This window comes from Bos javanicus, chromosome 19 (assembly GCF_032452875.1).
Source record: "Bos javanicus breed banteng chromosome 19, ARS-OSU_banteng_1.0, whole genome shotgun sequence".
NCBI classification, from domain to species: Eukaryota; Metazoa; Chordata; class Mammalia; order Artiodactyla; family Bovidae; genus Bos; species Bos javanicus.
This window is the reverse complement of record NC_083886.1, coordinates 37,630,406-37,644,084: the sequence shown is the minus strand read 5'-3', so window position 1 is coordinate 37,644,084 and position 13,679 is coordinate 37,630,406. Positions and strand designations below refer to the sequence as shown.

Genomic DNA, 13,679 nt, shown 5'->3' with positions numbered 1-13,679 from the left:
AAATAAACTCTATACCCTTTAACTATCATCCTACATCCCCCTACTCCCCTATCCCTCCCAAGCAAACCAATTTGGATCTTTTTTCTTAATCAATGAAACCAAGGCTTCCTTGATGGGCAGTTAAAGCAGGATAAAGCAAGCTGTAGCTTGAGCCAAGAAATAAAAAACAGCTAAGCACATCGATTTCTAGTTCAGAGACAGAAGGAAAAGTTCCTTCTGCTTGCAAGCCTTATCTCCCATTGTTTGCCCTCAGCAGCCGCAGCAGCCTCATCTTTACTTTTTAGAAAATGAACATAAATTTAGGGTGTTTTGAGTACCAGTCACTGTATATGTACAGACACATCCATATCCTGTTGTATCCATATCCAGATACATCCAACATTTCCTGTAGAAATCTTCCCAAGAACACAGTCAAGCAGGCATTAGCCCCATTTCACAAAGGATGAAACTGTAAGTTCAGTGTCTTGCCCCAATTTACGCAGCTGGAATTAGAACCCAGCTGCCTGATTCCAAAGCCCATGATCCTTCCACTTCCTGGGACAGTTCGGGTGTCTGATTGTCCAGCCCTTCTTCTGAACCCTATCTGTCCCACATACACCATCTCTGACCCTCCTCACAGCAGATGCCTGGGGTTGGCCCGACCCAGGTGACAGCCTATGCTCTTGACCAAGCAGGGATTTGCTGCTCCTGCAGCATTCAGTCCAAGTGCCCTCTCCTCCCCCACTGACTGCACAGCCCTTGTAACAGACCAACCTCACAGCACGAAGCACACAGGCCTGGTGTCCAGGAGGTGCTGAATTAAATCGGTTGCCTGTTGTCGCTTGTTGGTTTATGTATCCCGTCTCCTGTACCTGCACTTCGCCCTAATCTTATGCATCTGGATGTCCTCAGCGCCCAAACTCTGAGCCAGGCACATAAAACGTGAAGAAACCTATTGAACGGACTAAGAGGTCCTGGATCGATCCAGGGACTCGCTCGCGATGTGGTGCCAAAAAGTGGGGAGCTGCCCCTCTACACTTCCAGCCGCCAGAGAAAGGACGGCCGGGAGGCTGCGGTGAGGGCATCGGTGCCCAGCAGGTGGCGCTACGTCCCCGAGCCCTTAGCGCGGTGCTCCGGCAAAGGGCGCGGCCACGCAGCCCCAGTCCTTCCGCCGGGGCGGCCGCCCCCCCATCCCTACCCCGACCCCGCCCGGCTCTGCGCGCACCGTAAGACCTACCCTGGGCTTGTCTCGGGCTCGCGTCCTGACCCGCGCAACGGGCCGCTCAGCCATAGCGGGCGCCATGGCTCTCCCGCGGTCCCAGGCCCGCGGCTGGGTGAAGGCCGCCAAGATGGCTCAGAGGCGCCGCCCCGCGGACGACACGGGAGGACCCCAGAGTCCTGCGCCCGGGAGCCAGCGCGCCGCGCTTTACGTCCACGTGAGTGGGGAGGGGAGGCGGAGTCGCGGGAGCGGAGGACCGCGAGCCCCCGTGGCGCTTGTCACGCCGTGGGCCCACCTGCCGTCCTTCACCGGCCCTAGACGAGGTCTGGGACCTGTTCCCTGGCAGGGAAAGATCTTGGTCCGGAGAACTGAAGTCTCTGGTGCTCACAATCTCGTTGACCTTGACAAGTCATTTCCCTTCTGAACCTCAGTTTTCTCCTACTGAAATTGGCTTACTAATCCCCTTGGAGAGTTGTGTGGCTTAGATGTTGACGGACCTCGGAATCAGGATGGGGGCGTGTGCTACTGAACCCTGGAAATGGCCGGGGCAGCCCAGGGTCACCTCTCATCCGGTTCACATGCCCCCTGCCCCCAGTGGCCCTACTGCGAGAAGCGCTGTAGTTACTGCAACTTCAACAAGTACATCCCCCGTGGTGTGGACGAGGCTGCTCTGAGGCGCTGCCTGGTGATCGAGGCTCAGACGCTGCTGCGACTCAGCGGAGTGCGACGGTGGGTACTGGGGCCAGGGTCTTGGGAATTATGTAGGGCAGCAGAACAGGTTGCAGGCATCCTGGAGGGCTCCCCCACATTTTCATCTCCATTCTCTTTCCCTAGAGTGGAGTCTGTGTTCTTTGGTGGGGGTACCCCCAGTCTGGCCAGCCCCCATACTGTGGCAGCTGTCCTGGAGGCAGTGGCCCAGGCAGCTCACCTGCCTGCAGACTCCGAAGTCACGCTGGAGGCCAACCCCACTTCGGCCTCAGGCTCCAGGCTGGCAGCATTTGGGGCAGCAGGAGTCAACAGGTTGTCCATTGGCCTCCAGGTAACCCATCTCACCCACCTTATCCTGGGGCATCCAGAATGTCTCTCATCCAGTCACATTCATTCACAGGGCAAGTATTTACGAAGCTCCTTCTGTGTGGGAGGGCCCTGTAGGCACTGAAAAGTGTGAGGTGACACCTACTTGTCTGTTTCTATGCTAGACTACAAGCCCTAATAGGCAGGGATCATGCATGCCTTTTTGTTCATCATGGTATTACAAGCAGCCACTACAATTCCTGGCACACAATAGATGCTTGAAAGATTTACTGACTGGAGACACAGAAGGAGGCAGACAGGTGGTCAGATCATTGCAGCATGATAAAGTCTGGTTGTGAATGGGGTCTCTACAAAAGGCTTTCAAGAGTATGGCCTTAAGGGCATGTCAGTCTGACAAAATCATGGAAACTTTCCTGGAGAAGGTGATGTTTGAATATGGAAGAGGAGTCCATCAGAGGAGGATGTTGGGGTGGGGAAAGACAGGATTTGGAAGAGCTTTCCTGTTTGGGGGGACCTTTGAGCCATTCCTTGTGACTGGAGAGGCTGGGGACAAAGTTGCAAGCTGGGGCCCAAAAGTCTTCAGCACCATACTAGGAAACTTGCGGTTTTGCCTAGTGGTGACAAGGGAGTCACTGAAGGGTTTTAAGTGGGGAGAGAAACGTGTTCCTCTCAGGTTGGCCCTTGGTATTTCTATAGCCGGTATCCCCACCCCCACTCCACACACACCCATTTCAAGTACATGTACCACTTACCAAAGAGTTTGGGGTCAGGGCTTTGTCATTATGGGACATATTGAAAGGGACACACCATTTCTGAGATATTCTGGCCTCCAAATACTTATATATCTTGAATCTAATTGTGAGAAAACATCAGGACACCTAAGAGACTTTGTATACGCATGGATAAGAACAGATAACATGAGATAGATCTACCCTGTTAACAACTTTTTAATGTACAGTACAGTATTGATGACTGTAAACACAATGATGTACCGGTGATCTCTAGGACTAATTAAGAGATTTTGTTGGGGGTGGAGGGGGGTTTGGCCACAATATGTAGTTGTGGAGTCTTAGTTTTCTGACCAGGGATTTTGAACCTGGGCCCCTGTCAGTGAAGACGCTGAGTCCTAACCGCTGGACTGCCAGGGAATTCCCTAAGAGGCAGTTTTTAAAACAACTGACCTGTACTGTTCAAAAATGTCAGTATCATAAATGACAAAGGCAGGATGAGGATTTCAACTAAAGGAGACTAAAGAGCCAGTGACAGCTGCGTGCAACGTGTGACCCCTGACTGAATACTGAATTGGGGTGGGAAGAGGACATTACTGCAGCAGACATTTAGGGACAATTGGCCAACTTTGAATAAGACTCTGTATTAGATAATGGGATTGTGTCCATGTTACATTTCCTGAGCTCTGTAATTAGATTGTGGTTGTGTAAGGGAATGTCCTCTTAAGAAATGTTTTTTACATTTAGGTAACCATATTACAAGTACCTACTAGCCTGTGGGCAATGGCTATCATATTCTACTAAAATGTTCTGTATCTTTATCTTTACTGTATCGTATTCTACTAAAATGTTCTGTATCTGTATCTTTACTGACTAACATAGTTGCCACTGACCTCATGCTAGGAAACACTTAGAATGGGAGTATTTAAATTTAATTAATTTCTAAAATATAAACAACTACATGTGGTTAGTATCTACTATCTTGGACAGTGCAGTTACAGAACATTTACATCATCTCAGATGGTTCTTTTAGACAGCATGGTCTATAACTTACTCTCAAAAAATTCAACATCATAATAATGAATGTGTATATTTAGAGAGGGGGCTCCCGAGGTGGTGCTATTGGTAGAGAACTCGCCTGCCAGTGCAGCAGATGTAAGAGACACGAGTTTGATCCTTGGGTCAGGAAGATCCCCTGGAGGAGGGTATGGCAGCCCACTCCAGTATTCTTGCCTGGGGAATCCGATGGACAGAGGAGCCTGACTGGCTTTGGTCCATAGTGTTGGAAAGACTTGGACACAACTGAAGCAACTTAGCATATATTTAGAGAGAGACAAAGCAAAAGTGGCAAAAATGTTAATTGCAACTTTTCTATAAGTTTGAAAATTTCAAAAGAAAAAGTAAAATCAAAAAAAGATTGTTGGCTTTGGAGTCAGACAGTCCTAATCTCCAGGTCTGTCTTCACCATTGTTTGACCTTGGGCAAGCTACTTAATGAACTCCGGTTTTGTCATCTGTAAAATGGAGCTAGTGTTGGAGGGTTCTAGGCATAAATTAGATATTGCATAAGAATGCTTTGCTCATGGTAGCCCTTTAGTGAATGATACCCTTGCTACTGGCTTGACCATCCACCTTCTGGCTCCCTGCCATGTCCTGTGTTTTCCCCTGGATCTGTGTCTGCAGTAAGTCCAGCCAGGTGTTTCTGTCTCCCTCTGAGCTGGCCTGCGTGCTTATACTCCACCCTCTCTCTCCAGTCTCTAGATGACACTGAGCTCCAGCTGCTGGGGAGGACACACTCGGCCAGGGATGCTCTGCAGACCCTGGCAGAGGCCCAGCGCCTCTTCCCAGGGCGTGTTTCTGTGGACCTGATGCTAGGGCTGCCGGCACAGCAGGTGGGGCCGTGGCTCAGGCAGCTGCAGGGACTCCTGCGCTGCTGTGATGACCACGTGTCCCTCTACCAGCTGTCCCTGGAGCGGGGCACCACACTCTTCACCCAGGTGCAGCAGGGTGCCCTTCCTGCCCCGGACCCCGAACTGGCCGCTGAGATGTACCAGGAGGGACGGGCAGTCCTGCGGGAGGCTGGCTTTCGCCAGTATGAGGTCTCCAACTTTGCCCGGAATGTAAGTCCTGAAGCTGAAGGTGGGGCCTGGGCAGGCTAAGGCATGACACGGCAGTTGTGGCCCTTTGGGGAGAAGGGTGCTTCCAAGGCCTGAGATGGTGGGACATTGTAACCAGGTGCCTCTTACCTGAACAGGGATCGGTCCAACTACTTCTCTCTGCATTGACTGTTCCCTCCCTCCCGACAGGGGGCGCTTAGTACCCACAATTGGACTTACTGGCAGTGTGGTCAGTACCTTGGCGTTGGGCCCGGTGAGTCCCATGAACCACAGATGGGATGACTCAGGAGAGCAGTATCATGGCTGTGTGCTCTTGGGCCGCTTAACCTCTCCGGCCCTCTGTTTCCTCATATGTAGAGTGTGGCAAAAAGTATTACCTACTTTGTAGAGCTCTTAAGTATGTGTTTTGAGGTGCGTGGGATAGTACCTGGCACTGTGGTTCTTGATCTTTAGCATGCATCAGAATTACTTGGACCACTTGTTAAAACCCAACTGAAGCCCAACCAAATTCTGGAATTTCTGGAATTGGACAGGACCTGAGGATTTACATTTCTAGCATATAAAATGCTGTTGGTCAAGAGGCCGCGCTTTGAGAACCACTGACTTAGTTAGCATCTGGCAAGCACACAGTATAGGCTGCTGTTAACCTGTTTATGTTGTCAGGGGCCCATGGGCGATTTATACCCCAGGGGGCCGGGGGCCACACCCGAGAGGCTCGGATCCAGACCCTAGAGCCTGACAGCTGGATGAAGGAGGTGATGCTGTTTGGTCACGGCACCCGGAGGCGCGTCCCCCTGAGTGAGCTGGAGCTGTGAGCACTTGAGGGCTCTCCACCCAGGCTTCCCCTGGACCCCAAGAGCCACCCACCTACACATCTTTGTTTCCTGCCTTGCCCTTCCCCCGCCCTGTCCCATGCTGTGTGATCCTCATAAATCCCCCATACACATATCCCAACTAGAGTCTGACGAATGGGAGAAGTATAAGTCTTCTCTCCAAGACCCCCTATTGGTTTTTCTTTCAGGCTGGAGGAAGTTTTGGCCATGGGGCTACGCACAGACGTGGGCATCACTCACCAGGTAAGAGGTCTATCTTACCTGGTAAGAATCACTCTGTCTCACTCTGTCTTCTATACACACACACACACCCTCCCATTCCTCTGGCACTGGCAGCTAGAGCTGGGCCTTGGTCTAGCTGAGACCGGATGGGCGGGAGCACTGGGCAGGGAGGCAATGGGGAGAACCCGCGACCAGGGCTGCAGAGGCCTGGGCTCTAGTCCTCATCTGCTGCAGCTTAGATGCCTCCTTTCACCTCTGAACATTGACTTTCTCAGCCATCTAAGGGAATAGGCCGGATTAAGAATTTTCAAATGTTTTGTAAGCAGAGCTAAAAGCTCAGATAGTAAGTGCAATAAAGATCAGTGAAGCCCAGAACTGCTCTAGGTGAAATTAGAGCCCTAGAACCTGGACTTGTTGTTGAGTTGCTAAGTCACGTCTGACTCTTTCCAACCCCAAGGACTGTAGCATGCCAGGCTCCTCTGTCTTCCACTACCTCCTCGAGTTTGCTCAAATTCATGTTATCCATTGAGTTGGTGATGCTATCTAACCATCTCATCCTCTGCCACCCCCTTCATCTTTTGCCTTCAACCTTTTCCATCATCAGGGTCTTTTCCAGTGAGAGCTCCAGCTAGGGTTGGCCATACTCTGACCAGAACAGGGAGGGGAATGAGCAAAGGAAGACCTGGCTTGGCTGGGAGCCGGATCTGGCTTGGACATGGAATAGGAGTGAAGGAGCCCACCTTCCTGCTGACCCATTGACCTGGTCCTGGTGTGCGTGATTTCTAAGTCGGTTTCTAAGATCTCTGTGCTGGCCTGGAGCCACCCCTCACTACACCCCCAGGCAGGTGGCCTAGAAAAGCCCCTGCCAGCTCCCCACCTTGTGGTTCCTGCACCTCTGCCCCTTCTTGTTTTCCCAGCACTGGCAGCAGTTTGAGCCCCAGCTGACCCTGTGGGACCTGTTTGGAGCCAGCAAGGAGGTGAAGGAGCTACAGGAGCAGGGCCTGTTGCTGCTGGATCACAGGTGTGTTGTGGGGGCAGTGGTTAGGTGTCCCAGGGAACCCTGACTACACATCTGCAGACCAGAGAGAGGTGAGAAAGATTGACAAGGAAGGGCCTCTGGCGCCAGGGCCTTGGCATTGGCAGAGGGTGAGGATTGAAACTAGTAAGAAGGGGCAGTCACAGCCAGGCCTCTTGTTCCAGGGGTCTTCGGTGTTCCTGGGAGGGGCTGGCTGTGCTGGACTCTCTGTTGCTGTCCCTTCTATCTCGGCTCCAAGAGGCCTGGCAGCAGAGAACCCCCTCTTCCGTGCCCAGAGGATAGCCACCGGAGGAGAGCCACGTGTTCCGTAGCCAGGACTCTGCAGGTAGGCTTTGGGGGCTGGGATGACTGCAGACATCGCCACTGGCAGGTGCTGTCCTGGTTCTGATCACTGCCCAGACCTGGCATCCCCAGGGGAATGGCTACAGTGAGGCAGATGTGAGGAAAGGGAAATTCCTCCCCTGGTAATTCTCCTGGCCTTTTACCTGCAGAAACGGTCACCTGATTTTATTTAAATAACCTAATAAGCCTATCTGGAACCTGTCTTAACTGTGGTCCTCTCCTTTGTCTGGGCTTCAGTGAAGTGTGGGATCCTGATTTGGGGGCTTGAGGATCAGTGTAGGGCTGAGATTCCTTCCTGAACCTCATCATTTGGCTGTGATCTTAGCTTTTATCGATTATCCTCGCCTAAATCAGTGGTTAGGTTGGAAGCTGTAAAATGTAAATTTCTGACTCTATCATTCCCTCCACATTCATTAACTGGCATGCATCCATAAAAAAAAAAGCTTTCCCTTTCTTTTTTTAAGAAGCTAAGTTGCTTCAGTCGTGTCCGACTCTGTGCGACCCCACAGACGGCAGCCAACCAGGCTCCTCCATCCCTGGGATTCTCCAGGCAAGAACACTGGAGTGGGTTGCCATTTCCTTCTCCAATGCATGAAAGTGAAAAGTGAAAGTGAAGTCGCTCAGTCGTGTCCGACTCCTAGCGACCCCATGGACTGCAGCCTACCAGGCTCCTCCATCCATGGGATTTTCCAGGCAAGAGTACTGGAGTGGGGTGCCATTGCCTTCTCCATTTTTTAAGGGCAGATACTCTTAACCTAATAATTCTATGCAGTGTGGGGGAGGCTGGTGGAGAGGAAGGTATTTCCTGTGAAGAGGCAAATAACTTATCATGTCAAAGGGTTCCCTGTTGCCAAAGGTAATTTAGTACCCTTGCAAATCAGGGCATGCAAAGCTCAGCCTCTAGCTGGGTGACTAAGGGTGGGGTTTCCCCACCCCTCAGAGGTGAGCACATGCATTTCCCCTGTGCCTAGTGGGTGTGAGTATCAGGTTTTTTTGACCTGTGGTAACATGGTAAGTGTTACCACCTCTCCTTTATTCATGAAATATTCAGCAAGCACTGTGTACCAGCACTGAGCAGAGAGGAGTAAGACCTAATCCAGCCCTCAAGGCACTCACCACCATGTTGACCGACATATAATGAGAGAAACTCCAGGGCTATTAGTGAATGTGTATAGAGGAGCCGGGGAAGCCTGCAGCGCCTTTGGTTCTGAGGGACTGACAGCAGAAAAGGAGAAATGCCTTTTCCTACTACCTCCTCTGACCCCAGCATAGCTTGCACGGTGACCTGTGTGTTCTGCCTGAGAGCCTCTTCTTGAGCCTTCCCCTGATCGTGATATTCAAGACGTGAGCATGGGGCCAGTGCAGGTGTGCCATCAGATAACCTGGGCCCACTCAGGTTTCTCCCTGCTGCCAGGGCTCGTGCCACCTGAGATGCCTGGGCCCTCCCTGCTGGGGCACCTCACGAGGTCTGTGCAGAGGGGCTGAATGGGAGTCCAGTGGGGGTGGCACAGATCACCTTCTGTGATTCAGCCTGCCCCCCTCCCCATCACCAGGTTGTTAGGTAGGTAGAACAGGGAAAAGGAGTCCAAAATGGTGGTGGCTAAAAGACAAGGAAGGTTAAAGCCCGCGAAAATAAAACAAAAGGTCCGAGGACCGGAGTGAGGACCTCAGGAAAAACAAACAACACTCCTGGCTGGCCCAATTTACATAGGACAGGCCCAGGGAGAGGAAAACATATAAAAAGAGGAGCCAAAGCTAGCTCACTCTCTCTCCCGTGCTGGGGCGCTCTTCTCATGTCCTTGGATCGGCATGCCCTCACACCTCGAAGATGGATTTTCCTGCTATCTTCTAAATAAAATAGAGCTGTAACACTGAGCTCTAACACTGATTTGTCTAAGAGCTGTAACATGGTCCATTTGAGACCTGAGAGCTATAACATGGTCTATCCAAGACCTGAGAGCTGTGACACGCCGAGGGGGCTTTAATGTCCGTCACTCCAAATCTTTGTTGTGACGAGACAAAGAACCGAGGAACATATGCTCGTGTGACAAGGTGAATCAGAGTCTCCAGAAGGTGGAGCCCAGGAATCTAGTTTTTAATCGTGGCTCTAGTGGTCAGGCCAGGTTGAGAAACCCCATCCTGTCCTGCCTTCCATTCTGAGGGATGGGTATCTGGTGAAATAAAGGAAATGAGGCTAATTCCAGACATGGCCAAGTGGAGTGAGGTCCTTCCCTCTGCGTCCAGGCCTTCTCAGGATCATTCATCAGAGGGGTTCTCCTCCTGCATGTGGAGGCTTCTGTTGGATTGCCATTGCCTTCTCCAGGGGATCTTCCCAATCCAGGGATCAAACCCGGGTCTCCCACATTGCAGGCAGACGCTTTACTGTCTGAGCCACCAGGGAAGCCCTGTTGAAAGGCATATGGATACAAATCAGAAGGGTGAACAAACTACTCTGATGATGAGGTGATGAGAGGAGTTAGAGAAATGTGTTGTGTGTGTGTGAGTGTGGTTACAGCTTGCAGGACCAAAGCTTCCCCACTTGGAGTGCTGACAGTTTTAGGGCTGACAGTGGAGCCACCCCAACCCTCATCCCCACCCCCACCCCATTCCTACCCCCACCCTCATTGACACCAAGTAAAGTAAGCTGGACAGCTATTTTGACTTGCGTTCTTACATATGAGGACATTCAAAGAGGCCATCTAAGTTGACTCAAGTCATATAAGCAGTAAGGTAGCAGACCTGGTGTAACACTTCTGGACATTTAGAACTTTCTGTCACATTGTTTTATTCTGACCATGGGTCAGGTTGATTGACCTGTCTCTTAAATTAGCCAAAATCCTGACCTCTCTCTGGCCCCTCTGCCTCAGGCTTGAAGCTGCCATCTCTGCCTTGGTGCTTGGCCTCAGTTTCTGTGTTTTCCCTCCGGGAGAACCCACGTGTCCCATCTTCGAGAGACCATCCACTTCCTGGAGAGGAACTGCATCCTGCAAAGAAAGGACTTTAAGTAATGGGGTTGCTGTAAACTGAATGTTCGTCTTCCTCCTGAATCCATGTGCGGAAACTTCATCCCTGGAGGCATGGTCTTCAGGGGTGGCGCTTTGGGAGGTAATTAGGTCATGAGGATAGAGCCCTCATGAAAGGGATTGATGTGCTTATGAAAGAGAGCTCCCTGGCCTCTTCCACCATGCGATGACATGGAGGGAAGACAGATGGCTATGTACCAGGAATCAAGCCCTCACCAAATCTCCTGGGACCTTGATTTTGGACTTCCCAGCCTTCAGAACTGTGAGAAATAAATGTTTGTTCTTTAAGCCACCCAGGCTATGGCATTTTTGTTTTAGTGGCCTGAATGTGCTAAGACAAGGATGAAATAACTTACACAGTAACTTGTTTTATTGTTCAAAATATTTACCAGTATATATTCCTGCTCTGTTGAACCTGGGAAGGGCCAGGAAACTTGCCCAACACAGATTGTAAGAGCCAGTGGGTGGTCCACCATCTCCTCCTGTTGCAGGAAGGGGCCCCCTTCCAGGGCCCGAAAATGAGCTCTTGTCTAACACTCAGAAATTAATTGTCTGAGGAGACACATGTGCTGACAAAGCAAGAGGTTTTATTGGGAAAGGGCGCCCAGGCGGAGAGCAGGAGGGAACCCAGGAGAACTGCTCTGCCACGGTGGCTCGCAGTCTCGGGGTTTATGGTGATGGGATCAGTGTCCAGGTTGTCTTTAGCCAATCATTCTGACTCAGAGTCCTTCCTGGTAGTGCCCGCCTTGTTCAGCCAAGATGGATGCCAGTGAGGAGGATTCTGGGAGGTGGTCGGACATGTGGTGTCTCTTTTTGACCTTTCCTGAACTCTCCCAGTTGGTGGTGGCTTATTAATTCCATGGTCCTTACCAGGACCTCCTGTCATAAAACTCATTCTAATGGTTACTGTGATGCCTGGCCAGGGTGGGCAGTTTCAGTCCGTGTGCTTCCCCTAACACTTCCACCACAGAGGCCTGCAGTGTTAAAATAGAAGCCCTTGCATTCACCCGGGTCCTAGAGTGGAGAAGATGTTGGGCAGAGGACTGGCCGACCACAGCAGATAGGAGCAGGAGGGGGTGGTAACACTCGCCATTATAAGCCAGTAGACGGGGTTGCGTATTACAGTTGGACTATACTGCTTGATTCCATTTGTAATCCTGCCATTCAGAGGTTGACTACTTTTAGATCTTGGTGTGTATATTAGCAGAGATTCTTACATGCGAATGAACATCTTTAGATAAAGTCTTACGAAAAGGGGACAATACGCATCTTGCTTTTGTCGCCTTCTTATTCTCCCTCAGATGTGGTGGGCATTTTGTCGTGTCAAATTCATATCTACATCCTAATTTTTTAGTGTAGCTTCATAGGGTACCACTGCATGGTTATCCCCAAATTTAGTTTACCAATTCCTTTTTGGTGAAGCAGAAGGTTTACTTTTTTATTTTTATAAACTTTATTTATAATGAATGTCTTACGTAAATATTTTTATACACTGGCTCGATCATTTCCTTACATTTAGGCTAAATCCCAAGGAGTGGGGTTGCTGATTCCAAGGAGATTCGCATCCTTCATTTGGATACACAGTGCCAAACCGCACTCCAGGAGGCCTGGCAGTTCACGCCTTGCCAGCTCACTGGTCATCAATAGCAAGCATGATCAGTTTTTCCAGAGGATTTCAGTCTGCAGAGCGCTATTAATTCTCACTTTAGTATCAGCTAAGGTACTGTCTCCCTAACTCAGGCAACTGTTTTGTTCCGCCTGATCACTTCCACCCAGGCAGAAGACCCAGCTGAAACTGTGCCCGTGTGTTCAGATTGCCTCTGAACTCCTCTTCCAGACCCCACTTCTGGGAGATTCATCTCCATCCTCTCTTCTTCTTCCTGCTTTCCTTTGTTTTCCCTGAGGGGATTTTTGAAGCCAGTTTTTCAATTTTTTGTTTTGTTTTGTTTTCTTGGCCCTTGGCATGTGGACTCTTAGTTCCCTGACTAGGGATCGAACCTGCACCCCTGTATTGGAAGCGCAGGGTCTTAACCATTGGATCACCAGGAATGTCCCAAAGCCAATTTTAAAAATTATACAAAGAACATTATAGAAACATTAGTCAGACTTTTAAGTGAAAAAAAAAAGTCTACAATCAGTGGTCCCAGCAAACTCAGCTGTGTCTGTCTTCTCTCCCAGTCCTCATGCAAATGCATGCAAGACTTTTGCCTAATTGTGCTCCTGACACAGACCTAATTTTGCATTCTGCTCCTTTTTCTTCTCAGTCTGTCTTAAGCATTTTTCCATATGGTTACATGGTCATCATCTTACTCATTTTAATTGTTGCACAGTGTTCCAGTAAGTGAATAATTATAGTAAGTATTACCCTAATACATCATTTAAATGGTTCCCCATTTTTCTCTATTACAAATCATATTGTAGTACATGGTTTTATGGATATAGCTTCTTCCTGCATTTGAATTATTTCCTCAGATTAATTCTCAAGAATTGATCTGCTGCTGGGTTGGGTATTAAGAGGCAATCAGAAAACAACTCTTTTCCAAATCCTATTCTATTTACATATGTATGTACATATATACAAATATAGTTTAAAAAATAGTCTAATGTGTCATAATGGTACCTTGTTTCAATTTACATTTTAAAGTTTTCCAGCTGATTGGGTCAAAGGGTATGGATGCTTTAATGATTCTTGGTATGAGTTGTTATATTGTTTTCCAAGGGACGTTTCTTTTTTTTTAGAAATTTTCCTGTTCAAAAAATAATGACGATTTTTTCCAACCATATAGAAGAAAGCAAAACTTCTACTCTCTAGGAATTACCACTACAACATTTGGCCAACCATCCCTCCAGGCATTTCTTGATATACATATCTATGTAGAAATAAAAATAATTTTTCACAAAAGGGATCATACTCATGTGCCAGCTTTGCAACCTGTTTCTTTTACTCAACAATATGTCCTAGGTTTTTCTGGTTGGATCTGCCATAATGTGATAGCATAATGTAGTACAGTAATAGCTGTAAGCCAGGCATGGTGCAAGAATTTTATCTGCATTAATTCATTTAAGCATCACAACAACCCAGTGAGATAAATTTTGTTATTATCATGCCCACTTTACAGATGAGTAGACAGGCTCAGACAAATTGA

General features: G+C 49.3%; 1 protein-coding gene across 2 annotated transcripts; it reads left to right on the top strand.

Moving 5' to 3' along the window:
- The first annotated feature begins 1,174 nt into the window (after nucleotides 1–1,174).
- On the top strand, nucleotides 1,175–10,825 carry RSAD1 (radical S-adenosyl methionine domain containing 1). Of its 2 annotated transcripts, XM_061391403.1 has the most exons (10): nucleotides 1,175–1,415; nucleotides 1,794–1,927; nucleotides 2,033–2,237; nucleotides 4,715–5,080; nucleotides 5,267–5,330; nucleotides 5,741–5,888; nucleotides 6,099–6,153; nucleotides 7,050–7,153; nucleotides 7,333–7,493; nucleotides 10,378–10,825. In XM_061391403.1, the coding sequence occupies exons 1-9, from the start codon at nucleotides 1,281–1,283 to the stop codon at nucleotides 7,448–7,450; spliced, it is 1,329 nt and encodes a 442-aa protein (XP_061247387.1). In that variant the 5' UTR covers nucleotides 1,175–1,280; the 3' UTR covers nucleotides 7,451–7,493; nucleotides 10,378–10,825. The 2 variants fall into 2 exon arrangements, with proteins under 2 accessions (XP_061247387.1, XP_061247388.1); XM_061391404.1 differs by lacking the exons at nucleotides 7,050–7,153; nucleotides 7,333–7,493; nucleotides 10,378–10,825 and adding an exon at nucleotides 6,737–6,845.
- Nucleotides 10,826–13,679: the final 2,854 nt, after the last annotated feature.

What these genes read in the sequence shown, in the direction of transcription:
- RSAD1 (XM_061391403.1), top strand. Translation starts at nt 1,281, where the DNA reads ATGGCTCTCCCGCGGTCCCAGGCCCGCGGCTGGGTGAAGGCCGCCAAG. An exon ending in ACGTGGGCATCACTCACCAG is followed by an intron (nt 6,154 to 7,049) that starts GTAAGAGGTCTA and finishes TTGTTTTCCCAG; the next exon opens with CACTGGCAGCAGTTTGAGCC. An exon ending in CTGTTGCTGCTGGATCACAG is followed by an intron (nt 7,154 to 7,332) that starts GTGTGTTGTGGG and finishes CTCTTGTTCCAG; the next exon opens with GGGTCTTCGGTGTTCCTGGG.